This window comes from Cololabis saira, chromosome 16, assembly GCF_033807715.1.
Source record: "Cololabis saira isolate AMF1-May2022 chromosome 16, fColSai1.1, whole genome shotgun sequence".
In the NCBI taxonomy this organism is placed as follows: Eukaryota; Metazoa; Chordata; class Actinopteri; order Beloniformes; family Belonidae; genus Cololabis; species Cololabis saira.
This window is the reverse complement of record NC_084602.1, coordinates 33198974-33225468: the sequence shown is the minus strand read 5'-3', so window position 1 is coordinate 33225468 and position 26495 is coordinate 33198974. Positions and strand designations below refer to the sequence as shown.

The following is a 26495-nucleotide window of genomic DNA, read 5'->3' as shown; positions in this document are numbered from 1 at the left end:
TTACTTTTTGGTTGGCCAACGATTTATGTTTGTGGTGCGCAACCGTTAAGGGAGCAGCCAGTCTATTTCCTTAATTACGCCGTTATTAATTGTTCGTTTTTTTCCCCACTTATTCCACCGAACAACGAAAGTGTTTTTTTTTTGCCATTTTCGGCCGAACAATTTCAGTTACCGAACAATCGGTGCATCACTACTAGATACGGCTGAAAAGAACCTGATATTTACTAAACACCAGCGTTATCAGGCACTTATAACGAGGCTTCAATGTCACTACAGACTCAAAACTTCACTTTTAATAGCATTTAAAAGTTGATTCAAACGGATTTCACAAACTGAGATACAGTTAGAAAAAGATTAAGGAACTGGGTGGCCTTTTTGAACCTCTGTCATCTAGAAACTTCTCTCTGTGATTTTCTCTCTTTGAGAAATGCTGCATTTTCTGTTTTGATGATCTTCTTCTTTCTTGGTGTTGTGAAATGTTTGTTTTGTTGCTTTCTAAAATGCGGTTGTTTTATACAGCTCAGGGCTGTGTCTATAGTTGAACTATTACGGCCAAAGGGTGGAGCAGCGGTGGGGTTTTCACTACAGCACACAGCAGTAACGTACGCGGTTCGTGAGACAATCACATACCCGCAGTCTGGTGCCTGTAAACTTCTTTTCTTGTGTAAGGTTGTGTTCATGTTTGGTAAACTAAGACCTAACACACAGAAGGAAACTGAAAGCACAAGTAGATCCTGGTTCAGTGCCATGTGGCGAGAAAACTTCCCACAGAGCCACAGATTGTTGCAAAGCAGCCAAAGAAGAAGTCAAGTCAAAAACAACCAGAAATATGAAGTTTAGACGCCTGTCACCCTGGCAACCGGGATTCAGCGGTTGTTTACGGCCTGCTACTGGAAGTGTATGAAATACAGAGCTGGGACCACTTCAAAAAACGTAACCGTGGAAACGGTGAGCAAACGGGGAGCATGGAAAGTATGACGACACGTTTAACATCCAAACAGCATACCGTCATTTCTACACAAGTTTGCTAACAAAGTGATTTTAATCCAGACAAATAAAACAACCTGGGCCACATCAGAGAAACGGTGACGTTCGTCTTCTCTTCTGTGACCTTCACATCCACACAGTCGTTTTACAGTAATCCCTCGTTTTTCGCCGTGAAGTAGTAACCTTTAGTTTCTCTTTACAATTATTATACAAGGCTTCAAATTGCGGAGATCAGCCCCGCCCCACCGCGACCCGAGTAATTGGATTTGAACGGGAGAAAATGAAAAGGATTATGAAAAAAACTACAATAAGTACAGTAGGATAAATTGTGACTGGTGCGTATTCCACTGCTCCGACTGCTGCTGGATCCTGACTCGCTCTGTAGCGTCTTTTTCTTCTAAAGCCCGTGTTGCAGGTGTGTTTTTCCGAGAGAAGAACATAGTTGTTGTCGCTCTTTTTCTTCTGGGCCAAAAGATTCTTATAAACCGACATGCCACCATTGACTGCGTTTACATGCATCAATAACCCTTTTAAAACCCGAATATTGGCAATAACCCGAATTTGCACGGCCATGTAAACACCAATAACCCCTTTGAATAACCCAAATTTGCTCATATTCGGGTTTTTGAAAAAACCTGAATATGACCCCTGGGTTACTCCTTTTAAAACCCGAATATTCGGTCACGTAAACGCCAAACGGAATATCCCCATCAAACGGAACATGAATCTGTTTTCTGCACATGCTCTGTTCACAAGGAATCCTGGTCTTTTGAGTCCACAGGGTTTATACAGCAATCCTTATCTTAAATTTAATACCAATTTAATACCTTTTTCACTACCTTCAGATTTTTTTTAAAAACGGTCACAACATTAAGTGTTAATCACGGACCTTTTAACATTAATACAGATTTTGACCTATAGAACACTATACAGAACAGATTTATAGACTCATTGATGTTGACCAGATGTTTCACATTTATTTCACTTTGTGAATGACAATAAAATAGACTGCTTAAAACAGGATTAAAGCAAAAAAAATATTTGACTGAAAAATTATTTTCAGGCCAGTTCATATTCCCCCGGCATCTATGCGCTGCATCACACTTTAAGAACGGCCCCTTTTTTGCCGTGCGGTCGCTGCCCAAAGGTTTCAAGTAAAAAAAGTTAAATGCTGTATTAGCCCTTCTGTTTTCTGTTTTTCATTTGATTCGATCTGGATTCATTACAAATCAACTGAAATATTGCAAGCCTTTTATTGTTTTAATATTGCTAATCATGGCTTACAGTTTAAGAAAACTCAAATATCCTATCTCAAAAAATTTGAATATTCTGGGAATCTTAATCTTAAATTGTAAGCCATAATCAGCAATATTAAAATAATAAAAGGCTTGCAATATTTCAGTTGATTTGTAATGAATCCAGAATGTATGACATTTTTTTTTTTTTTTTTTCTTTAAATTGCATTACAGAAAATAAAGAACTTTATCACAATATTCTAATTTTCTGAGACAGTCCTTTATAGCCTACAGGTGAAGAAAATGGTGTAAAAGTTAATTTATTTCAATAATTCAACTTGAGAGGTGAAACTAATACATGTATATTACATAGTCTCATTACAGGCAAGGCAAGATACTGTATGTTAAGCCTTTATTTGTTATAATTTTGATGATTGAAATGTTTATTGATTTCATAATATATTCTAAATTTTTTAGGTTTTTTATTTGGGGTTTTCATAAACTGTGAGCCATAATCATCAAAATTATAACAAATAAAAGGCTTGAAATATCTCACTTTGCATGTAGTGGGAAATAATATATTTGTTTCACCTTAAGTTGAATTTTCCGACCTTCACCTGTATATTATGACAATTTATGATAAATAAATAAGAGCATATTGTCTGTCTGTATTGGTTCAATACGGAACGCAACTTTTAATTCCCAATTAAGGCTGATTTATGGTTCCGCGTTACACCAATTTCCAGCATTAACAGTCCTGCTCAGCCCGCTGTCTGTACGGAGTGACCCGTGGTTCTGTAGCTTCTGCGCTGGTTTCTCAGGCGGCCGCTTCTTTCAGCATTTTCTCAAAAGAAAACTTAATTTAGTTTGAGTTTTAAAAACCAGCGCTTTTTTAACGCTACCGCTGCTCTTCGACGCCGTGTTCATTGTTTCGCGCATATGTGAATTAAATAACGTGACGTGACTACTGGTACCCGTCTCCCCAGGGCGGCGGGGCGAACCTGCCCTCCTCCATTTCTGTTTGGATAATACCAAGGCTCTGGCTAGATTTATTGGTTTACAACAGCGTCAGTTTAATGCCTAACATGATTTCATTGGATAGTCTGTTCTTTCTTTTTTTCCCCCTCATTTTCCAAATGACGGAAATCCGTCTAGAGACGGAGAACTTAAATCCCTGTTAAAATGTAAAAGGTAAAAAATAATACCAATTTAAAAAAAATAATACCTCTGACAGTGAATTTAACACTTTTAATGGCCTTAAATTTGGCAATTTTCATTTATCACTTTTTAATACTTTTTTAAAACCCCGCGGAAACCCTGGTCCAGGAAGTTCTTATAAACATGGAGAAACGCAAGACCAGGAGGAGACTAATCACTTCATAAATGTAATGAAGGATATGAGCATTTTGCCATTTGTAGATGGTAGAAAGTACCGGGATAGCCAGATTTACAAGAAGGTGAGCGAAAAGTTGCGCGAAGCAGCATTTGTTTTGAATTTGGATACAGGAAAAAGAAGCGGAAATGACGGGGAATTGCGTCATGATGTTCTCCGCGCGTCACTGGTTTGATCCAGATATCCCAAATGATTAATTACCATGTAAACGGAATATAATACTGTAATGAACGATTCATCAAAGGCTCCCTTTCTTGAGCTGCTCGCTGAAGTTCATTGGCCGTTCTCAGCTTGTTGCTAAGCGACCAACGTTATTGACACAGGAAGTGAAGAAGCGGGGAGACTGTTTAGCCAATCAGAATACAGAACACAATGCAAATCCGTGAAGCAGCGAGACGGTGAAAGATGAACCTCGTTATAGCGAGGGATTACTGTATTATCGTCAGACGGCTGCTGTTCTGGAGGCTTCCCTGAACAGATTCTCACGTTCTACCAATATCAACATACAGCAAATAAGATTTTACTGTCAAGTGCAGGATAGGGGGGGGGGGGGTTACTTCTCAAGAAGACCATGTTCGCTCTGTTTTAATCCAAGGAGATAAAAAAAACAACTGCTCTCTCTTCGTACCAACAACTTTCAATTATTCTTACACCTTTAACGTGACCTTTGAACCTATTCTAGTCACATTCAATACAAACGTACTGCTATCAGTCATTGAGAACTGTTGTAAATGTTCCCGGTGTGCTACCTGCTCTTGCTGGTGGGGAGCTGTCGACTGGCCCTCCTCATGGACTGGCTGGGCTGAACCTTCATGGATGCGCGCGGCGAGGAGCGTGCAAAGTGCTCTGGCGGGGGCGGCTTCTTGGGGATCTTCTTGACCAGGCGGCTCACCCACTTCTGCTGCTCCTCCTGGAGGTGGCCAGCAGCAGCAGGTTCTTGGCCGTAGACACGTCGTAGTTCACTGGAGACAAACACACGGGACATTTTCATCGGGACATCATCATCTTAACAAGTATTGAAGACAGGGTTCACTCACATTTTAACCAACAAATTTCCATGACTTTCCCATGACTTGGCAGCAAGTTTCCATGACTATACATGACCTCTAAATCAATGTATGAATGAAATATAGGAATAAAACTATGTAAAAAGTCACTACAGTGGAGATCTAATGACAATTGTGGTTTTATACAAAATAAACATTTGTTTAAACTAACACTGATATACCAGCAATATGTTGTAGTATATGTTGTATATGTTTTATAGTAATCTAATATAACTAATAACTGTAATAACTGTTGGAGAATGTGGTCTCTCGATCCGATCTGTGAAAACGCGTGAGACTTTTCGATACAAAATATTTATTGATCAATTTTAAATATACCTTATAGGCTGTTATTACTAAATGTTATCATTAAGTGAGAAAAATAAATTCCATGAATTTTCCAAAACTTTTGGGGTGAACTTATTTTCAGAAACTTTTCCAGGCCTTGAAAATTACTTATTCAAATCTAGGGCTGGGGATCGATTCAAATATCAAGAATCGATTCGATTCCGATTCTTAAAAGGAGCTGTATGTAAGAGCAATAATAAAACGAAACATAAAATGACCCCGATACATCAACAGACATTTAAAAATCATGTTCATTTCAAATACTTATGTCACTGACAACAGCACTCAAGCCAGGATATTCCAGTTTAAAAGAGGAGTTGCAGCCCTCAACTGATGTTTATGTTGTCATTTTTTGTTTTGGCCTGAAGCTCCACCCTCCACCTATCTCCCAATCACCAAGTCAGTATTGTTTCTGAAGCTCCACCCCTCCACCTATCTCCCAATCACCAAGTCAGTATTGTTTCTGAAGCTCCACCCTCCACCTATCTCCCAATCACCAAGTCAGTATTGTTTCTGAAGCTCCACCCTCCACCTATCTCCCAATCACCAAGTCAGTATTGTTTCTGAAGCTCCACCCTCCACCTATCTCCCAATCACCAAGTCAGTATTGTTTCTGAAGCTCCACCCTCCACCTCTCTCCCAATCACCAAGTCAGTATTGTTTCTGAAGCTCCACCCTCCACCTATCTCCCAATCACCAAGTCAGTATTGTTTCTGAAGCTCCACCCTCCACCTATCTCCCAATCACCAAGTCAGTAATGTTTCTGAAGCTCCACCCTCCACCTATCTCCCAATCACCAAGTCAGTATTGTTTCGGCATCCGGGTTGCCAGCTCGGCTCTAATTATGGCAGCCATGGCAGCCTACGTTCCTGCTGCATTCTGCAGCCTACCTGGCAACCTCTGGTCGGGGGGAGGAGGGGGAGGGTACACGCCGCTCAACAATATTTGGAAAGTGACTGCAGTACCAGTTTTGGACATTTTCTTACAGACGGCTCCTTTAAGATTCAGAATCGATTATCAAGATTTGATTCGATCCAATTCGATCCGATATTGATTTGGGCTACTGTTAATAAAACAGTTTTTTCAGCTGTTGCATGAATTATATGAATATATTAATATTAGTATTATATTGAGATTCAACAGCAAGTATTGCAGCTAATGATGCTGTAAGGACCAATCAGCTCCCAGAATGCTGAATAACTGCTTTCAGAAACATCATGTGGGTCAGAATTATCAAACAGATCCAGGGCAGCAAACAGACGGATGAAATCGGTTTTATTTTTTCCCCATTTATGAGAATTTGGTTTTTAACATTTATGCAAATTTAACCCAAGACAGTATATAAAGCAAAGAAATATAGACAATTTATGCAATTATAACTGAAAACTTTAATGTTTTCATACCTTTAAACATATTTAAAGGCAAAAACATGGCACCAGTTATTCTCGTGTCCAACAAAATATTCCTTTTTTGGGCATAAACAAAAAATACCAAAAGTTGTAATGTAATGATGAAAAAAAATATATATATATATATTTTTTTTTAAATCGATCTTCAGACATATGAATCGATTTTTAGGAATTAATATGAGAACCGATTTAAAATCGTAGAATCAATCTTTTCAACACTGCCTACAACACGCCTATTCAAATCAATGACTTTTCCGGGTTTTTTCAAAACGTACAAACCCTGTGAAGATTAATAAGCTGCACGGATGAGTTTTTCAGGGAAATACCGGCGTCGGAGCCTCATACCTTTGCAAGGAGCGATGATCTCCTCCTTCTTGTCCATGTGGTCCTTGTGGCACTTGATGTGGCAGCGCCGGCACTCCAGGGCCGGCGGGGGCTTGACATGTTCCACAGCGGCTTGGTGCACGCCTCACAGTTGGTGGGGAAGTGGTACAGCGTGGGGATGAACTCGTGGCCTTTGTGGCAGATGTAGCTGGACTTCTCCCCGATGGCCAGAGGCTCCGGCGGAAACTCCGGCTCCTTTTTGCTCTCGCCTTCGTTGGCATAAAGAATCTAGAGGGAGAGGGTTTTTGATTACCCATTTTAAGTTTTTAAACCAGAAAGACAGAGTAATAAAAGGTGAAAACAGTGCTGGGAGACCTGGAATATCCTGGGAATTTCCTTGGCATCCGCACGGTACACATCTGTTTGAGTGACGGGCCTCACGTGGAAGAGTTTGCTGCAAGACGGAAAGAAAAGTGAGCTGATGCAACAATAAATGCCCCGAAAAGAAATCATTTCCAACTAAAGATGATTTCAGCTCTGAGTTCTGGTGCCAGCGGGCGTTAAACTCACTCGATATCGAGCACCATGTAGGGAATAGACTGCTCTTTGTCTTGTTCACTGTTGTAGAAAAGAATCTTCTTGCTGCTCACCACGACATACTGCAACAATGGGACAGGAAAAGTTAGGAAAGGGGTTCCATCAGGGAGACACACAAGTAAAAGTTGGATGTTTGGTTCTTTCAAACCTTTTTCTCCCACCCAAACTTCTTGGTGTTGTTTCTGACGGGAAGAGAGAGCCAACCCTCGAGCCTGGTTTCTGGACGGGAGAACGGCAGAGTTAGCAACATGAATGCTGTATAACGAATGTGAGCAGCCCAGAAAGATGCTACACACATTGCTTTGCTATTAAAAACTAGTGATGCACCGATTGTTCGGTAACCGAAATTGTTCGGCCGAAAATGGCAAAAAAACACTTTCGGTGTTCGGTGGAATAAGTTGGAAAAAAACCGAACAATTAATAACGGCGTTGTAATATAAGGAAATAAACTGGCCGCACCACAAACATAAATCGTTGGCCAACCAAAAACGTAAGTAGAGGAATTTTACCTAACATTCACCAGGAGGTGGAACCAAAACAACATAATGCTGGGAAATTAAAAAATGTTCAGTTTTTTATGTTCAATAAATATTTTCTACCTTGTAATTTTGTAAAAGATTTTTTCTTTGAAAAGCATGCCTAAATCAAATTTATTTGATATATGCAATGGTGAAAAAATTGGCAAAATAAATGAAAAATTGCGAAGAACCATGTTCGGTGTTGTTTGGTATTCGATGTTTATTTATTAAGTGTTTATTATTATTTTCGGTTTTGGCCACAAATTTTCATTTCGGTGCATCACTATTAAAAACTAAGTACATCTATAAAATACACACTTACAATATGTGCAGTTATTATGGAAATGATTACTCTGATTGCATCTTTGATTCATATTTTTAGATTCCAAACCATGCTAGCGTGCATGCTTATTGGAGTTCATCATTTTCCGTTATTCTGATGTGCTTTTATCATTTTTTTTTCCTTCATTGACTAAACACATTTATCTGGTTGCAGGTAATTATTACTCTGGGATCCCACCAAGCCTGGCTAAACCCGTTTGGTCTCATCTTTTATTCAGCATCATATCACACCTGCTGCATTTCACAAACATTTCCTCCCCAAATGTACAAATTGTATTCAGTCTGGCAAAAACATGTGTTTTGTGGTTTTGGTGGCGTTTGAGCAGTGGATTTGGTCAAACTCGGTCAAACTGACTTCGTCTCTCTCCAGCTACCAAACAAACATCCCTCTCTAGTATCTGATAAAACAGAGACAGGATCAAGTAGCAAGATGAGGCCACATTTTCAACAGTTTAATGGACAGATGTAATGAGGTGTTGTGGATGGAGCTGGATGGCCCTCTGCTGGACGACGCGTGGACACCACCAGCCATCAGAACCCTGCAGGGCCATGATGTGGCCTGGTTTTATCCGGTTTCTATCCCTGCTTGCTCAAACTCAGAGCCACAAGGGCTTTCTGGAGCCCAGCCCAGCTCTACTCAGGTCTCAGGTAACCAGTCCATTGTACGAGTAGATATAGACAAACAACCACACATGCTCACACTCATTCTGATGAGCAATTTAGAATCATTAATCAATGCAACACGCGTTTATGGACTTTGGGAGGAAGCTGGATACCTGGAGGAAACACACCCAAGCACACAGCACACAGAAAGACACAGAACCCTTCATGCTGCATATACTCCTTTTTTTTTTACACTTGCACTTTATAAATTCATTTGAGATTAAGGCCCTGTCCCAATTCTATCACTACCCCTAGTTTTCATACCCCTAAATTTTGCGCGTTCCCGTGAGGGTAGTGGTGTCCCAATTCCTCTTTCCACCTAGGGGGAGTGAAGAAAACTAGTGTAGTGGCTATGAATCTGTCCCTACGGATCGAGGGATTTCCGATGCTCACTAGTAGATCTAGGGACAAAAAAAATTCCCAGAATGCTTTTCGTTGTCATTTGCGGACTGAATAATAATAAAAAAAAAAAAAAACATGGCGGACATTTCATTTTTTAGTGAATAAAATCAATATTTTGAGTTAGTTTCTGCATAAAAATGCGTTTTGATTACATTTCTAGCGAGAAATATATATTTTACTTTCATAAGTTCTGCGTCGATTTAACGCGGTACCATAAATCCGCTCCCGAGCCGGCAGGCAGAAATCTTGAAATTTTTGGAGCAAATTTCTTAACAGGCAACTGTTAGATTTCATCTATTAAACCAACATTTATCTTGCTAAATGATTTATTTCAGCCAGCGGTAATTCTCCACAGAGCTGCAGGTTTCTCCCCGGGACGACGGCGCAGGTTGACCTGGCGATCACGTCTGTACTCCGGCTGCTGCTGCTGCTGCTCCGAGCCGGCATCTCCGAAAACATCGGGTCAAATTTCTTAACAGGCGTTATTTGGATAAACTGAGCTCAGGTTGGGGATCTTAACGGTTACTTTTATGCCTGAAAAAATATTAAAACTTAATAAAGTGGCATATTAACAGCGCTACAGCTGAAATTAAAACAGCTTTTGCCTCTCAGCTTCCCGATTAGGGGTGGTGCTGAAAGTAGGAGTAGTGGTAGTATTGGGACAGGCCCCTGGGAAGATTTCAAGTGCCCTAAAATCTGTCCCTTCTTTTTTTAGGTGTAGTGAAAGAAAGTAGGGGGAGTATTGGGATTGGGCCTTGAGATTAAATGACCTTGTTTGTGGTTCACAGCACTCTGGATTGATTGACAACATCGTTTTTTGTTCCATATTTAAGATAAAAGTGATAAATGTAACTCTCCAGAGGTTGCATCCTTACCCGTGTACATATCATCGGTATCAAAGTCGGGCCCGCTGCTGACACTGGCAGAATCCATGGACTGGACGCTGAGCGTCTGCAGGAGGTTCCTCAGCTGCTCGATGTCACTGTCCTTGCTGTCCAAAGCCATCTGAAGCTCCACACGCATCAGGCTCTCGTCTGCCAGTTGCTACACAATGAGAGGGGCGTGAGCCGAGGCGTCTGCCGCTCCGGCAGAGACGTGTGAGTGCGTTACCGTCTCACTTACTGCTTGCATTTCATTGATCTCCTTCTGGTATTTGATCATGGTGCTGTTGAGCTTTTCCTTCTCCGACCTCAGCTCCAGCTGCAGCTTCCTGTTCTCCTTCTCTTTCCTACGCATGTCTGTGTCGTTGCCGCGGCGACTGCCTCCACCGCGCAGTTCCTTCCTGTTCATGATCTCCGCCAGCTTATTGACCGCCTGTGGATGGACATTAATTCAAGGCTCCTCAGAGTTTATGAAAGAAACTGAAAGGACGTGATGGTGCAGTTGTGTAAATCTGCACGTGAGCCGCACAGTGAGCTTTTAAAAACCACAAACCTGAGTCTTCAGCGTTCTCTCGGACTGCAGTTGCTTCTCAAACATCTGCTTCATCTGGCTTATCTGCTGCTCCCAATCCTTAGACTTCTCAGAGTCTAAAAGAAACAACAAAAAAGGTCAAATCCTGGCAACATTTGACTGGAACTGTTGAAAACAGAAATCATTGCATTCACCTTCAAGTGCTTCCTTCAGTTTGTTGTTCAGCTCCTCTTTTTCATTCGCCAGGTTGGCCACGTCGCTGGTCAGAGTCCTGTTGGCCTCTTCCAGCTGCGTGCGACAGGAAGAGCATCCATAACCATTCAAAAGTTATAGCAGGAAATAGGGACAACCAATCAGAAGAAGGGGCGGGGCTAATTTTCACCAATTATGGTCAAGGACTCAAAACCGAGTCCCATGACGCCACCCACGAGTCTTTATGTCAAACCATTCAAAAGTTATGGATGAGAAAAGTATTCTAGGGGGCGCTGTTGAGCCGTTAGGCCACACCCATTAATGCAAACCATGAAATATCAAATTTATCGTCAGGCCTGGCTTGCATGCAAAATTTGGTGACTTTTGGGGAACTATCAAATATGGACCAATCAGATGAAGGGTGGGCGCGCTTTTTGGCGTCTAGCGTCGCCACGGTAACACTTTTGAAAGAGAAAAGTAATGCGTGGTGTTGCAGGATGGAGACGCACATTTTGATGTATAACACATCTGGGTGCACGTTACGGTTCGGGGCGTATTAACTGCCGAAGGAATGGCATAAATTGTGCCAAAATTACAACGATTAATGCAAAATGTTCAAAATGGCCGACTTCCTGTTCGGTTTCGGCCATGGCGCCAAGAGACTTTTCTTTAAGTTGCGACATGATACAGGTGTGTACCGATTTTCGTGCACGTACGTCAAACCGTATTGTGGGGCTTGAGGCACAAAGTTTTCTAGGGGGCGCTGTTGAGCCATTAGGCCACGCCCATTCATGCAAACCATTAAATATAAAAATTTTCGCCAGGCCTGGCTCGCATGGAAAATTTGGTGACTTTTTGGGCATGTTTAGGGGGAAAAAAGACCATCCTTTCGTCAGAAGAAAGAATAAAGAAAGAAAGAAAAATTCCTACAGATACAATAGGGCCTTCGCAGTGTCAGTGCTCAGGCCCTAATGAGACGAGCGTCTCTCCAACTCACCGAGTTGATGGTGATGTCCTTCTCCCCCAGTTCTTGGCGATGGCGGGCCATCATCTCCTTCAGCTCCAGCTCCTTCATGATCTTCTCCTTCTCCAGGTCCGAGTACTGCTCCTCAGCGATGGAGCGGGCCAGATGCTCAGAGTCGGCCTTGGTCAGCGTGATCTCCAGCTGAGCTGCCAGAGAGTCCCTGACATGGACCCAAATAAAGGAAATAAAGACAAAACTGCCCCCAAAAGCTGGAAGGTAATAAAGTAATGTATTTCTAAACAGCAACACCACCTCTCCTCTTGCAGCTCCTGGAGCGACTGCTGCACTTCTTTGTACAGTTTGTTCCTCTCCTCACATTCTTCCTTCAGTTCTCGAACTTGAGTCTTATAGAGAGTCTGAAAAACAGACACCAGGGTAAGATCCAACATTACATTCAGGTTCTACACTTGGTTGAGCATCATTGTTACGAGAGGAAAATTAAGCCTCCAGTTTCTGTAGCCATTGTGTTTAATGAGACATTCAAAGACGCACCTATTAATACGGGATTTGTTACATTAACTCAGTTAGCAGATGCTTCTATCAAAGACGTTGTGCGTCTTGCCTCGGGATACTTCAACAAGTGGACTGTAAAAACAAATAAAACCAGTGGCCTCTGATTCTTTTAATGTCCTGTTTGTTTGTAGTGATGAGTTTTTAATTCTTCAGTTCTTCACAGCATTCAGTGTTTATATTCAGATAAGAAGAGAAGCCTCCTCACTGACTGGCACAAGTTTATAAAGCTCAGCATCTCTGTAAAATTGACAGTTAACTTTAATCGTGCCCAGCAATGCCAACAAAAAACCTTCCCCCATAAATAGCAGCGCTTTGATAAGTCGTCTATTTACGCGCATTATGTTTAATTCATTCGTGTCAAGAGTCATCAACATTGTCCGATAAAACTGACAGACAATTACGAAAGGCTTATTTACAGTTCAAGTCATTTTTCTGTGGAAACGTGAGCTTTGTTTGCCAGTAACATAAATAAACTGAGGCCTTTCGGACCATAATTAATCTGACGGTATCTCGAGAGAAATAACCGGGTCCTTTTACGTGCGTCTCTTATTGCACATTTACTGTAAAGTTAATTGTGTTTCACAAGTCTGCACCCCATTGAGCTGTGTTCATCTGCACACAGCACACAGACGCAGACAGGGCCAATCATTACCACCACATTTATTTGCGTAACGTGTCGTCTGCGAGGAGGTCTGGGTGAGGAAAGATGAGAGGAAGTGGGAAATTTGCTTCAGTAAAGGAATTTACTGAAGAGGAATTGTGTTTCAAAGCTGCCAGCAGCATCTTTATAGCTAATCTCAATCCCAAAAATGACATAGCAGCTGAATAAATGAAGACAGAACCGTTATGTAAATCTGAATATTACAAAAAGTGTCATCAACGGGAATTTTTCTCTTTCTTTCTTTCTTTCTTTCTTTCTTCTCTTTCTTTCTTTCTTTCTTTCTTTCTTTCTTTCTTTCTTTCTTTCTTTCTTTCTTTCTTTCTTTCTTTCTTTCTTTCTTTCTTTCTTTCTTTCTTTCTTTCTTTCTTTCTTTCAGCTCATTTCTTTCTTTCAGGCTCATTTCTTTCTTTCTTTCTTTCTTTCTGGCTCATTTCTTTCTTTCAGGCTCATTTCTTTCTTTCTTTCAGGCTCATTTCTTTCTTTCTTTCTTTCTTTCTTTCTTTCTTTCTTTCAGGCTCATTTCTTTCTTTCTTTCTTTCTTTCTTTCTTTCAGGCTCATTTCTTTCTTTCTTTCTTTCTTTCTTTCTTTCTTTCTTTCTTTCTTTCTTTCTTTCTTTCTTTCTTTCTTTCTTTCTTTCTTTCTTTCTTTCTTTCTTTCTTTCTTTCTTTCTTTCTTTCTTTCAGGCTCATTTCTTTCTTTCTTTCTTTTCTTTCTTTCAGGCTCATTTCTTTCTTTCTTTCTTTCTTTCTTTCTTTCTTTCAGGCTCATTCTTTCTTTCTTTCTTTCTTTCTTTCTTTCTTTCTTTCAGGCTCATTTCTTTCTTTCTTTCTTTCAGGCTCATTTCTTTCTTTCTTTCTTTCAGGCTCATTTCTTTCTTTCTTTCTTTCTTTCTTTCTTTCTTTCTTTCTTTCTTTCTTTCTTTCTTTCTTTCTTTCTTTCTTTCTTTCTTTCTTTCTTTCTTTCTTTCTTTCTCTCTCATTTCTCAATTTATCGTTTTTACTGCGAGATGACAAATTCTTACCGTGGGGAATTTTTTTGACGGTACATCGTGAACGGTAAAATATCGCCCATTCCTACTGAATATGCTAAATGACCTTTGCAAAGCAACTATTGACTGTTGATGGCCGATCCACCACCAAACATGATATAGATGTGTCGTCAATTCCAGCTACTCACAGAGAAATACTGCTCAGCCTCTAACTGGTCCTGGAGTTCTTTCATCTGTCCATCCGTGTCCTGTCTTTCCCTGGAAAGAAAAACAGAACAGGAAAGAAAAACATCAGTTATTTCTGTATTTGGGTCAATAACGAATAAGGATTTTCAAAAGGTCAATTTTAAAATAATAAAAAAAGAATATCTATTGCAGTAGTTCAAACATTAAGAATGTCGTGTACACATAAAATCATGTAAAACTTTTAAATTAAGTGATTTCAAAGTTCTTTGTCAAGATGAATTGGCACTAACCTTAAAAAAAGTCATGTGGTGCAACCATGATTCATATTAAAATTAATTAATTTCCTTTACATCTTGACATCTTTTTTTACAAGTTATCAGTATTATACAAAAATGGTTGTTTTTTTTAATGGTCGCGCCACATGATATTTCATAAAATGGACATCAGTCAAACTTTGTTTGTATATTATGATGGAAATATAAATACAAATGTGTTGCAATCTTACACACTACAAGACACTTCGGAATTGATTTAAATACATTTAGAGTGATTTCAAAAAAAGTTTTCAAAACCAGAGTCATGGTCGGACGGTCGCACCACATGATATTTTGACGCTTAAAACAACAACAAAATCCCAAATAAGTATTTTTTCTAAAATTCAAGTGAGTCCATATGTGGGACAGGTAGGTCATATATATGGTATTTCTTTATCCATTTAAACCTTTTTTGAATTGTTTTTTAGAAAATATCGGCGTCACGTCATTGCCCCATTAGTAGCATCTGTAAAGACGTGATGCGAAGAGCGAACTGACTTGCGTAGCTCCTGGTTCTGCTTCTCCAGACTGCACTTGATGTCCAGCAGGTGGTTGCTCTCCTGCTTCAGCTGCTTCTCCGACGCTCTCAGGATGTTGAGCTGCTGGTTCTGGGCCTTCAGGTCGTTCTGGGTCAGGTTTCGCTTCTGGGTTTCCTGCTCGATCTTCAGCGTCAGGTTCTTCACCTGAAAATCAGGACCACTCATTTAGTTCATTATTAATGTTAACCCGTGTACTGTCTTTGGGTCAAAATGACCCAATTCTTCTCTCCTTCTTTCCTCCTGCCATGCTCTCTCCTTCCTTCTTCCTTTCCTCTTTTCCTCCTTTTTTACCCTCCTTTACTCCTTTTTCTTCCTACCTCCCTTTCGTCATTCGTTCCTTTATTTCCTTCTTTCTTTATTTTCTACATTCCTTCCTTCTTCCCTCCCTTCTTTTTTTCCTTTTCTCCATTCCTTCCATCTTTTCTCCCTTTTTCCTTCTTTTCTCCCTTCCTTCCATCTTTTCTCCCTTCTTTCCTTCCTTCCTTCCTTTCCTACTTCCTTCTTTCCTACCTTCCATCTTTTCTCCTTTCTTCCTTCCTTCCTCCCTTTCCTACTTCCTTCCTTCTTTTCTCCCTCCTTTCCTTCCTTCCATCTTTTCTCCCTTCCTTTCCTACTTCCTTCCTTCTTTCATCCTTTATTCCTTCCTTCCATCTTTTCTCCCTTCCTTCCTTTCCTACTTCCTTCCTTCCTTCTTTCCTACCTTCTATCTTTTCTCCTTTCTTCCTTACTTGCTTCCTTCCATCTTTTCTCCCTTCCTTCCTTTCCTACTTCCTTCCTTCCTTCTTTCCATCTTTTCTCCCTTCTTCCTTACTTGCTTCCTTCCATCTTTTCTCCCTTCCTTCCTCCCTTTCCTACTTCCTTCCTCCCTTTCCTACTTTTCTCCTTTCTTCCTTCTTTCCTTCCTCCCTTTCCTACTTTCTCCCTTCCTTCCATCTTTTCTCCCTTCTTTCCTCCCTTCCTTCCTCCCTTTCCTACTTCCTTCCTTCTTTCCTTCCTTCCCCCTTTTCTCCCTTCCTTTCCTACTTCCTTCCTTCTTTCCTTCTTTTGTCCTTTCTTCCTTACTTCCTTCCTTCCTTCCATCTTTTCTCCCTTCCTTCATTCCATCTTTTCTCCCTTCCTTCCTCCCTTTCCTACTTCCTTCCTTCTTTTCTCCTTTCTTCCTTACTTCCTTCTTTCCTTCCTCCCTTTCCTACTTTCTTCCTTCATTCCTTCTTTTCCTCCCTTCACCCTCCCTTGACCCAAAGACAGCACGAGGCTTAAAATTTGATCATTCCTCGGCCTGACGCAGCTCTCGTTATTATTTTGTCTCTTTCCACTTGTAGCAATGGTTTCTGCAGTTGTCACCGTATATCCAAACACACAGCTAAACGGTGTCCAGCAAACAATACAAACGGTCACCTCCTCAGTGAGACGGTCCTTGTGCCCCCGCAGCTCGTCTAGTTTCTGCGAGGCCTGTTTGTAATCACAATCCATCATGCTGCTGTGTTTCTCCAGGTCCAGTATTCTGTTCTCCAGCCGGAGTTTTGCCGCTCGCTCCTCCGACAGCTTCTGCTCCATCTCTGTGGGAGCATGTTTCAACCATTTCAATAGACTTCTCACATCTGTGTAGTGATGCACCGAATGTTCGGTAACCGAAATTCTTCGGCCGAAAATAGCAAAAAAAACACCCTCGGCGTTCGGTGGAATAAATGGGGAAAAAAACGAACAATTACCTGTAATAACACCGTGTTTAGATGACGCAAAAGAAGTGGATAAAACAAAATAAAGAAAAAGAAAATCAATCCCTTTCCCATATTAATACTTGCATGGGAAAGGGATTAATTTTCTTTTTCTTTATTTTGTTTTATCCACTTCTTTTTCACTTTTTTTCCAATGCATTTTAATGCATTTTTTTTTTGTTTTAAGGCCTATGTGACAATTTTTCAGCAGTCTGTTATAGGCCTAATGTAAACTCAAAGATGGCCAAAAAAATTATTTTGCGAATGTATTTACTTTAAGTTATTGTGCCTTGTTGGTATAATGTCTGCTGGAATATTTAAAAAAAATGCTGGGAAATTAAAAAATGTTCAGTTGTTCATGTTCAAAAAATATTTCTACCTTTTAATTTTGTAAAAGCTTTTTTTCTTTGATAAGCATGCCTAAAGCACATTTATTTGATTTATGCAATGGTGAAAAAATTGGCAAAAAGAAGCATTGTTCGGTATTATTCGGTATTCGGCCAAGTGTTTATTATTATTTTCGGTTTCGGCCACAATTTTTCATTTCGGTGCATCACTACATGTGTGTCTACAGTGTGCTTAAAGCTGTAATGATTGCCCCCCCACTGTGTGAATTATTCAGCTCAGCTATTGAATGAACTGCTTACCCTTCATGGACTCGGACTTGGCACCCTCGATTGTTACTTTGATCTTGCTTTTGTCTGCCAGCAGAGCTCTGGTGGCCTTGTGAGAGGTCTCCTCCTGCTCCAGCTCCTGCTGCAGAACCTTCATCTTGTAGGTCAGATCGATCTGCTTGTTGCTCATCTCCTGTTTCAGCAGCAAAACACAGGCAGATTATTGAGACTGATGCAATAACAGTCCTTTTGAAATGCTTCAGTTCCTCTTCTACTCATCGATGCCGTTAAGGAACAAGACAGTTAATTAAAAAAACCCAAAATGTGTTCCAGTGAGCAGTCATGTTAACTAAGAAAAATGCACTCATTTTTCCAGTGCTGTACATCAAAAGGCAGATGGAAACGAGACAAATGTTTCGTTTCTTTTTCATGTTAATATTTAGATTATAACCTGACACAAAATACAAGGTAGACAGATATAAATGTGACAGTAAGGCTAAAATCACACGCCAGCCGTCATGTGATTATCAGAATTACCTTCTCCATGTCGGTGAGTTTGTCCTGAAGGTGTCTCTTTTCAGTGTCAGCTTTGGACAGAGCCTGTCTCTGCTGGCGCTGCTCCTCTTCCAGGCCAGAAATACGTCCTGAAAAACATCGAGATACGAGAGGCCTCAGACACTTTCAGATGAAAGGGATGCACAAGTGTGTGTGTGTGTGTGTGTGTGTGTGTGTGTGTGTGTGTGTGTGTGTGTGTGTGTGTGTGTGTGTGTGTACTGTATACACTCCTGACCAAAGTCTTAAGAGCAGTAAAGAAATTGCAAGAATCTGCTGGATCTTAAGAAGGTTCCAAGTAGAGCTTCAAAATGCAAAAAGAAGAAATGGCAGTAAGAGACCAACATTTTGAGCAGGAAACTTTTTGAAAAAAGTAATTGAACCAAAATGGACTGTTTCGCAGCCCGATTCATTTCACTACGTTCATGTGAATGTGTCCAGAATATGGAGCTAGAACAGTCTCATAATTCGCAAATGCGCACACCGTTTCACAAATGCACAGGACAAGTTTCACAAATGCACAGAACAATTCACACGTGCGTAGGACAAGATACACAAATGTATTTTTGATGCGCACACAAATATAACCTGATTTACAAACGTTTTTTTTTTTGTCTGTGAGCTGCGCTGGATTTGCGTGTGACTTTTGAGACTCCCCTGACGTGACTCGATCCACAAATACGTTTTTTTTAACACGGAAGGATCTGCAACCAATCAGATATCTTCCTTTGTTCCAGCCAATCATAAGAGCGCACCCCAAGTTTGTGAAACTTGTCCTGTGCATTTGTGAAACGGTGTGTGCATTTGCAAATTATGAGACTGTTCTAGCTCCATACCAGAAGGCTAGTGGGAAGGTTGTGTCAAGAGCATGGCATCCCAAAGCGTGTCCACTGACTGGAACTGTTGTCCATTTTTGTGCACTTCCTTTGCCATTAGGGCTGTTCGATTTTGCCCAAAAATAAAATCTCGATTTTTTTCTCTCAAAATCCGATTTTCGATTACGATTACGATTATTTTGTGAATTGACAAAAGGCAAAGAAATTATTTCAAATATGCTGTTTTTTTATTGAACATTTGCTCCATTGGGCTTTAAGTGTAAACTTTGCTCTTATTAAACCAAAAATGAATGAATAAAGTGCAAAACTCTGTAAAATAAGTTGAAAAAAAGTTTAAAAAAATATAATAAAATATAGTTTTATCTCTGAAAAAAGAAAATCAGCAAATCAGCACTTGCAAACATACAGCTAGTTATATTTAAAAAAATATATTATTATAAAAAAAAATAATAAAAAAATAAATAAATAAATAAAATAAAAAAAATAAAAAAGTGAAAAATCGATTTTACGATTTTCACATTTTAACATCGTTCTAATTACATAATCGCGATTACGATTTAAAATCGATTAATCAAACAGCCCTATTTGCCATCCATCCCCAAATGTTCTGTTGAATTTAGATGAGGGGAACAGGCAGGATGGTCCAGAAGAGTGACATTAATCTCCTGGGTCAGGCGGGCGTTGGGAACTGCAGCATAGTCCTGTTGAAGAACCGTCATCACCGCACAGACGAGGTGCTCAGTCATGACGGTCACCACATAGCAGCTGCTGCCTGACGGTACCACCACCTGAAGCTCCGTCGCTCCATTGAACAGGCCCCCAGATCATGATGGCGCCGCCTCCCACCGCGTAGACGACATCTCGTTGGAAACCATCGGACCATCAAGTTTACTTCTTTCTCATCAGAGAATAAAACTTTCTTCCCCCCCTGAATGCCCCATGTCTGGTGATCCCTTGCAAAGTCCAAACGGGCGATGTTGTGGCGTTGCAGGAGACGTGGCGTTGAAGACGCTTTTTGTTTCTGAAGCCCTGCCGTCAGCACCAGTAATGTCCTGGGTCTTGACGGACCTTTTTGTTCCATCACCCTCAGGATCTTTTAAAAAAATTCAAAAATGACTATCTTACTGCATCCAACCTCAGCATTGATGGCACGTTGTGGGAGTTTGGAACAACCCGAGCACATTCAAAGACAGTGAGCCATCAGGCAACACACAGTTATAAGCAGCAGAGGACAAATACTGTCAAACAAGTTGTGACAAGATGCATAAAAAGACTCCTGTTGAGGTCCTGGTAGTAAACGTTGTGCTTCCAGAGCAGCGTCAAATCTTAAGCATCTCCATCAGACACATTATGAGCAAGGGGAGAAGCCTGTAAATATTATTGAACTGGTGACTTCATCGGCATGAAAACGTGATTACATCAGTTATAAACAGCGATAAACAGACGATCGTTGATCCTTCAGCAAGACCTTTAACATTCTGTTGAAAAACTTTAGTTTTGAGAGAAAAACTCCTTCCTAGTCGCTCGCCAAACACTCAACACATAAGAAGTAACATGAGAGCAGATAAAACCCAGGCCCATGATGGGAGAAACGGATGTAAGAAATATGACTATAGTATAATATCAGGTACAGAAATATTCAAACAAACTCTGCTCCGTGTCACAAATTAGCCCCATTTATGGAGGTATTTTTACCCTGGATGCTAAATACCCACGAAGGCACTCTTTAAAATACCCATAGTTAAGAAATAGGATTAGATCCTGTCAACGCCAGTGCTTATTGAAACAGTTCATATTCTGATGATTACAATGTATCTGTTAAAAGACAGAGCTGCCATGGATTTGTGCTTGTTTCTTACAAAACAAGTTATATCCGTCTTTTGGAACTTATATTCATCAAATGGATTAAAGAACTGTCTACGACTTCACTATCAGAAAGGAAACAAACACTTCGGATGAGATTCCTGCTGGATTCAAGTCTGTGATGGTTCTGTGTTGTTAGAATCTGAGTCAAGATTTAAAAGGGGTTTGGGGATTTTTTTTGGCATCTTTTTATTCTCAAGTTTTATTTTAACTATCATTAATAAATCTGTATATATGTATATGTATTAGACCAGGGGTGTCAAATGTGCGGCCTGAGATTTTCATGCGGCCAGCAAGAATTTTCCAACGCAAAAAAACAAAATGTTAATTTACTAAAAAGGAAGGCATAAATAATTGCCATGAATCGCAGCATATCCGATAATATATTTCTTCTACAAATCCATCGTTATTCCACAAAGAGAGCAGTTTGACATTTTTTTAGTTTTCTAGAATGCATTTGCCGATTTTATTTCTTTGTAGACGGTCGTTTATTTTTATTAACTGACTACTATTATATATTTTCGCAGGAAAAATATCACTGCTAAGAAAGATGATAGAAGATATTTATTCGGAGAATTTCAGTTTTGAATACGAGGATAGTGACAAAGTAAAAAAGTTCAAAGAGAAGTGCTGACTTTTTCGGCACACTGGCGTAAATATGCGCGCCAATTTAAAAAAATAAATACACTTAATTGTACTGGAAAAATCTCTAAATCACAAAGAAACACTCTTGTAATAAGATTTTGCTTTTAATTAAATTTCCTATAAAAAAGCGAAATATTAAAAAAAACATACTTGTTTCTGTTTATCTTTGTGAAATGATATTAAAAGTATCTTACATAATTTGAAAAAAAAAAACGAGACATTTCAAGAAAAGATCCTGAAGAAATATATTTTACATAATTAGAGTGTAAACAAAGTGCATATTTCCTTTAAAATTAACTAAACTGATATTGGATTAGATAACAACAGTAAAAAAAAAATAAAAATTGGTCAAATCCGGCCCGCCAAACAAAATGAGTTTGACACCCCTGTATTAGACCTTTCTGAACAGAAGAAATGATGTGTGCTGTGTGCGTGGGACCCACCCATCAGGTCGCTGATGGTCTCGGATCCCTGGCTGTGCTCCCTCCTCTCCGCCTCCAGCGCCGCCTGCAGGCTGATTCCCTCCTTCTCCAGACTCAGCTTGCTGCGTTCCAGCAGGCAGCACTTGTCCTGCAGCTCGCGCACGTTGGCCTCCAGCTGCTGCAGCTGCTTGCTGTTCTCCGTCTGGGCTTTGCGAAGCCTCACCGCAGCTTCAGACTCGGCACGCAGCAATGTGTTGGCCTCCTCCAGCTGACGGAGCAACAGTCTCCATTTAAAAGACATTACAGCTTTCTGGCAGCTTTTACTTCTGGATCTAATATTCCAACTCGACTTTCTCCACTATTACATGTCGTAGGGCATTTATTTTGCACAGCTCTTCCAGATATAAACTTTGAAGTCATGGTATTATTTGCCATCAATCTCCAGCAGAAAGGATGACTTTTATTAAATAAACTCCGATCGTTTAAGAGTTTGACAGATCAAACTGAACTTGACTGCTGCATTGAATTAAACATCAAAATAAACTTGTTTTGTTTGATACACTTTGAAGATTATTTAATTCAAGCTTGTACTCTTACATGTGAAACTGCACAGCTGTCTTTAATGACCTGCTCAAAGCTGAGTCAGCATAAATAAAGAGGAGCAAACAGACCTGTTTCTGCAGATGAATGTTCTTCTCGTTGGAAATGTGTGAGTTCTGGTTTCTTCTCTTCAACTCATCCAGCTGATCTCGCAGGCCGTTGACTACACAATGGAGAACAGATCATTTAACTATTAGTTAACAATACAGGGATGTATTCTGAGTGTTGTTCCCTTCTCTGGGTAGAAAGGAACCAAACTATTTATCACATATAATCATTTTTATTTTACAAATGTGATATCTAAAACAACCAGAGTAGAGCTGTGAGTCGTACACTTTCCCCAGGTGTTTACAACCGTGTCTCATCATTGTCTACACACACCATTCCTGGCATTTTAACAAAAGTTAAGCAGAAAGTAAGCTTCAAAAATCTGATCTGGCTGTGTAAATCATGCTACGCAGCTGAGCCAAGACATGTGTTGCTCCAGCTCCTGTTTGAAAAGGACAAATAATATGAATAAATAATAAGGGAAAAGGAGAAATAATTAATAACGTCTCAACGTAACACTAATCATGCTGACTGTGACGAGAAGCAAATGAAGGACTCGCACTACGAGTCCATGAGCTGGAATTGATCAGGAACGAGTCAGCAGAACTCCATTAAGGGGCCGCTCCAACATTTGTCGGTGCAGATTTGCTAGATTACACTGCATCGTTTTTTTAATTTGCTTGGTTTGTGATCATAAGTGTCGCTTTCACTTTAACCCAAACAGTTAAACATCAAAGCAGTCAGTCAGTGCCATCATTGGTCAATATCAGTCTTTGCAGAACGTCACGTTTCCATGACAACCAGGCTGAAGTAAAGAGCTGAGTGACGCGACTCCTGCACGTTTTAAGAGTTTGTGACAGCCGTGCCGAGGTAACGTCCGCAGAGACGCGTCAGTGCAGCTTGTTCTGGGTTTGTGGTCGCCGTGTTCACACTGACCCTGCTGAACCACATGCCCAGAGCGAGAGTGAAAACTAGGCCTGTGTTGAAAAAATCGATTTCCCCAATTCTAAATCGATTCTCATATTAATTCCTAAAAATCGATTCATATGTCTAAAGATCGATTTTTTTTTTTTCTTTAATTTTCTTTTATTTATTTATGTTTTTTTTTTTCATCATTACATTACAACTCTTGGTTATTTTTTTGTTTATCACCAAAAAAGGAATGTTTTGTTGGACACGAGAATAACCGGTGCCATGTTTTTGCCTTTAAATATGTTTAAAGGCATGAAAACATTAATGTGTTAGGTTATAATTGCATAAATTGTCTATATTTCATTACTTTATATACTGTCTTGGGGTTACATTTGCAAAAAATGCTAAAAACCAAAATCTCAAAAATTAAAAACCAAAATAGACCGAACATGGAACAAATAAAAACGAAATGTGGGAAAAAATAAAACCGATTTCATACGACTCTGTTTGCTACCCTGGATCTGTTTGGTAATTCTGACCACGATGTTTCTGAAAGCAATCTTAATATAATACTAGTATTAATATGTTGCAGAACTACAGTCATATAATCCATGCAACAGCTCAAAAAACAGTTATTTAATAACACTAACCCAAATCAATATCAGAATCGAATCAAATCTTGATAATCGATTCTGAATCTTAAGAATCGGAATCGAATCTTGACATTTGAATCGATCCCCAGCCCTAGTGAAAACACCGTCAGACTCGGCGGAGACGGCGCGGTACCTTCGTTCTCCAGGCAGCGCTTCCTGTCGGCCTCGTTCTCGGCCTTGCGATGGCTCTCCAGGCTCTTGTGCTGCAGCAGCGCCTTCTCTCTCTCCAGCTGCCGGAGACTCGACTCCAGGTTCTTCCTGCCGCTCACCTTCACAACCAGTCAGGAAGGACTTTCATCAACGTTTCTTAAAAAGCGCCACAAAACAGCTCCGGGTAATAACACTTATCCGACCGCTACGGCCACTTAAAGCACTTGTTAATATCCAGGGAGGCGTTCCAGCTGGACCTCAGTAAACATGACTGGTGAATGTGAATCCGGAGAATAAATATTCTGACTCAATTACTGTTTCCAGGAATGTTTAGAAGAGTTGGTGGAGGAATGATGACATTGTAGCGGGAACACTGGGATATTACACCAGCGAGTATTACGAGCAGGTCGAGAGCAACAAGAATTCAAAGAATCTGAAACAGAATCTGCTGACTCTGAAGGATTAACCTACCTCTTCCTCCAGCTCTTTGGTTATTTTTTCTAGGCGGCCGGTAGCGGTTCTACAGGGGGAGAAAGACAAAGGTGAATAAACATTAATAAAAGTGTGAAAAGCATATTGCATGTCCATGGCAACAGGCTGGATCGTCGCCCCGGACGCGTTTCCTGAGTCTTGTACCTGTATTTGAGCTCCAGGTCGTCTTTGGCCTGCTTGTCGTTGTTCAGCTTCACCTCTAGGTGGCGGAGTTTCTTCTGAAGGGCTGCCGACTGAAGTAACACAGAACGGTAACCAATCAGACATGGTCCGAGTTAAAAAAAGAAAAGCTAATCAAAGACAGACCCTAAGAGGGGACAAAGGAAAAAACGCAAAACAAGCATTTCCAGAGGATTCGGAGGTGCTTTCATCAGCTGAGGCCGACGTCAGTGCGTCGGTGTGAGCTCAAGTGAACCCGCAGGAGTTTACACAGATGATGCAATATGGTGTAAAAACTTTAATAAGGGCATACAGTTACTGCTCCCTGGGAGCAGCAGGACCAGCTCTCTCTCCATAGTGTCCCTATATAATCATCTGCACTCACTTTTATTACGCTAAAATTGTAAAAAAAAAATATGAGAAAAAAGGAGATGGACTCAAAATGTTCTGAGGACGGTTCAACTGGAAATGCCGTGGTTATCAGCTGCTCTCTCTTTGGCGGCTAAAATCCAGAAAGATAATGAGTCCTAGCAAGATACGGATGTGTGGAATAGGGACATAAAACTAGATCTGATTCACCAACTTGACCGAGACATTTTCTACAGTACGAGACTGAGTTTGGAACTGTGTTTCATGCGTCATGGCTGACATTTGAAGGGGTCAGCTGAAACTCTGGGTGTTGCTTTGCTCTGTCGATGAAGCTTGAGGACCGTTGAAAACAGTTTCACTATTAAAGCAGTGATGCAGGGGAGATCCAATCAAATCAGAACCTGGTTTTTAAGGGGGGTTTTCTGATTGTTAGCATGAACACAGGTCTGAGGGGATCCCACGGTTTCAGCTGGGCCTGTGTGGTGTCAGAGATGAGCGATCAGCTGCAGGGATCTACTCAGAAGTAGGCCTGTGTTGAAAAAAATCAATTTCCCAATTCTAAATCGATTTTCATATTAATTCCTAAAAATCGATTCATATGTCTAAAGTTGGATTTTTTTAAAATTTTTTTGTTTTTTTTTTCTTTTATTTATTTATGTATTTTTTTTTTTCATCATTACATTGCAACTTTTGGTCATTTCTTTGTTTATCCCCAAAAGAGTAATGAAAACATTAAAGTATTAGGTCATAATTGCATAAATTGTCTATATTCCATTAATTTATATACTGTCTTGGGTTTACATTTGTAAAAAATGCTAAAAACCAAATGCTCAAAAATTAAAAACCAAAATAGACAAAAATGGAACAAATAAAAACGGAATGTGGGAAAAAATAAAACCGATTTCATCCGTCTCTGTTTCCTGCCTGGATCTGTTTGGTAATTCTGACCCACGATGTTTCTGAAAGCAGTTCTATCAGCATTCTGGGAGCTGATTGGTCCTTACAGCATCATCAGCTGCCAATACTTGCCGTTTAATCTCAATATAATACTAGTAGTAATATTTTGCATAACTACAGTCATATAATTCATGCAACAGCTCAAAAAACAGTTTTAATAACACTAACCCAAATCAATATCGGAATCGAATCGGATCGAATCAAATCTTGATAATCGATTCTGAATCTTAAGAATTGGAATCGAATCGATTCTTGACATTTGAATCGATCCCCAGCCCTACTCAGAAGCAGCTTCTAATGAAGTGATGAGTTGAGCCGGTACTAGACTCGTCCTCATGGCTCTTCCACACAGCCACTGTTTTATGACGACGTACAGGAACACCACCCAACACCGTAATGAACGCTGCACT

The 26495-nt window shown here is 40.2% G+C and overlaps 1 protein-coding gene across 1 annotated transcript in view; it reads right to left on the bottom strand.

Moving 5' to 3' along the window:
• Nucleotides 1-4367: 4367 nt before the first annotated feature.
• Nucleotides 4368-26495, bottom strand: part of LOC133462074 (rho-associated protein kinase 2-like) — a 74217-nt gene continuing 52089 nt past the window's right edge. The window contains 22 exon segments of the mRNA XM_061743191.1: nt 4368-4577; nt 6764-6859; nt 6862-7030; nt 7118-7196; nt 7313-7401; nt 7488-7558; nt 10140-10308; nt 10387-10578; nt 10699-10793; nt 10872-10965; nt 11867-12053; nt 12146-12249; nt 14245-14314; nt 15055-15239; nt 16494-16654; nt 17461-17620; nt 17965-18071; nt 21767-22013; nt 22417-22508; nt 24092-24227; nt 24580-24628; nt 24745-24833. Coding sequence (XP_061599175.1) covers nt 4504-4577; nt 6764-6859; nt 6862-7030; nt 7118-7196; nt 7313-7401; nt 7488-7558; nt 10140-10308; nt 10387-10578; nt 10699-10793; nt 10872-10965; nt 11867-12053; nt 12146-12249; nt 14245-14314; nt 15055-15239; nt 16494-16654; nt 17461-17620; nt 17965-18071; nt 21767-22013; nt 22417-22508; nt 24092-24227; nt 24580-24628; nt 24745-24833 — 2715 coding nt within the window. The 3' untranslated portion in view covers nt 4368-4503.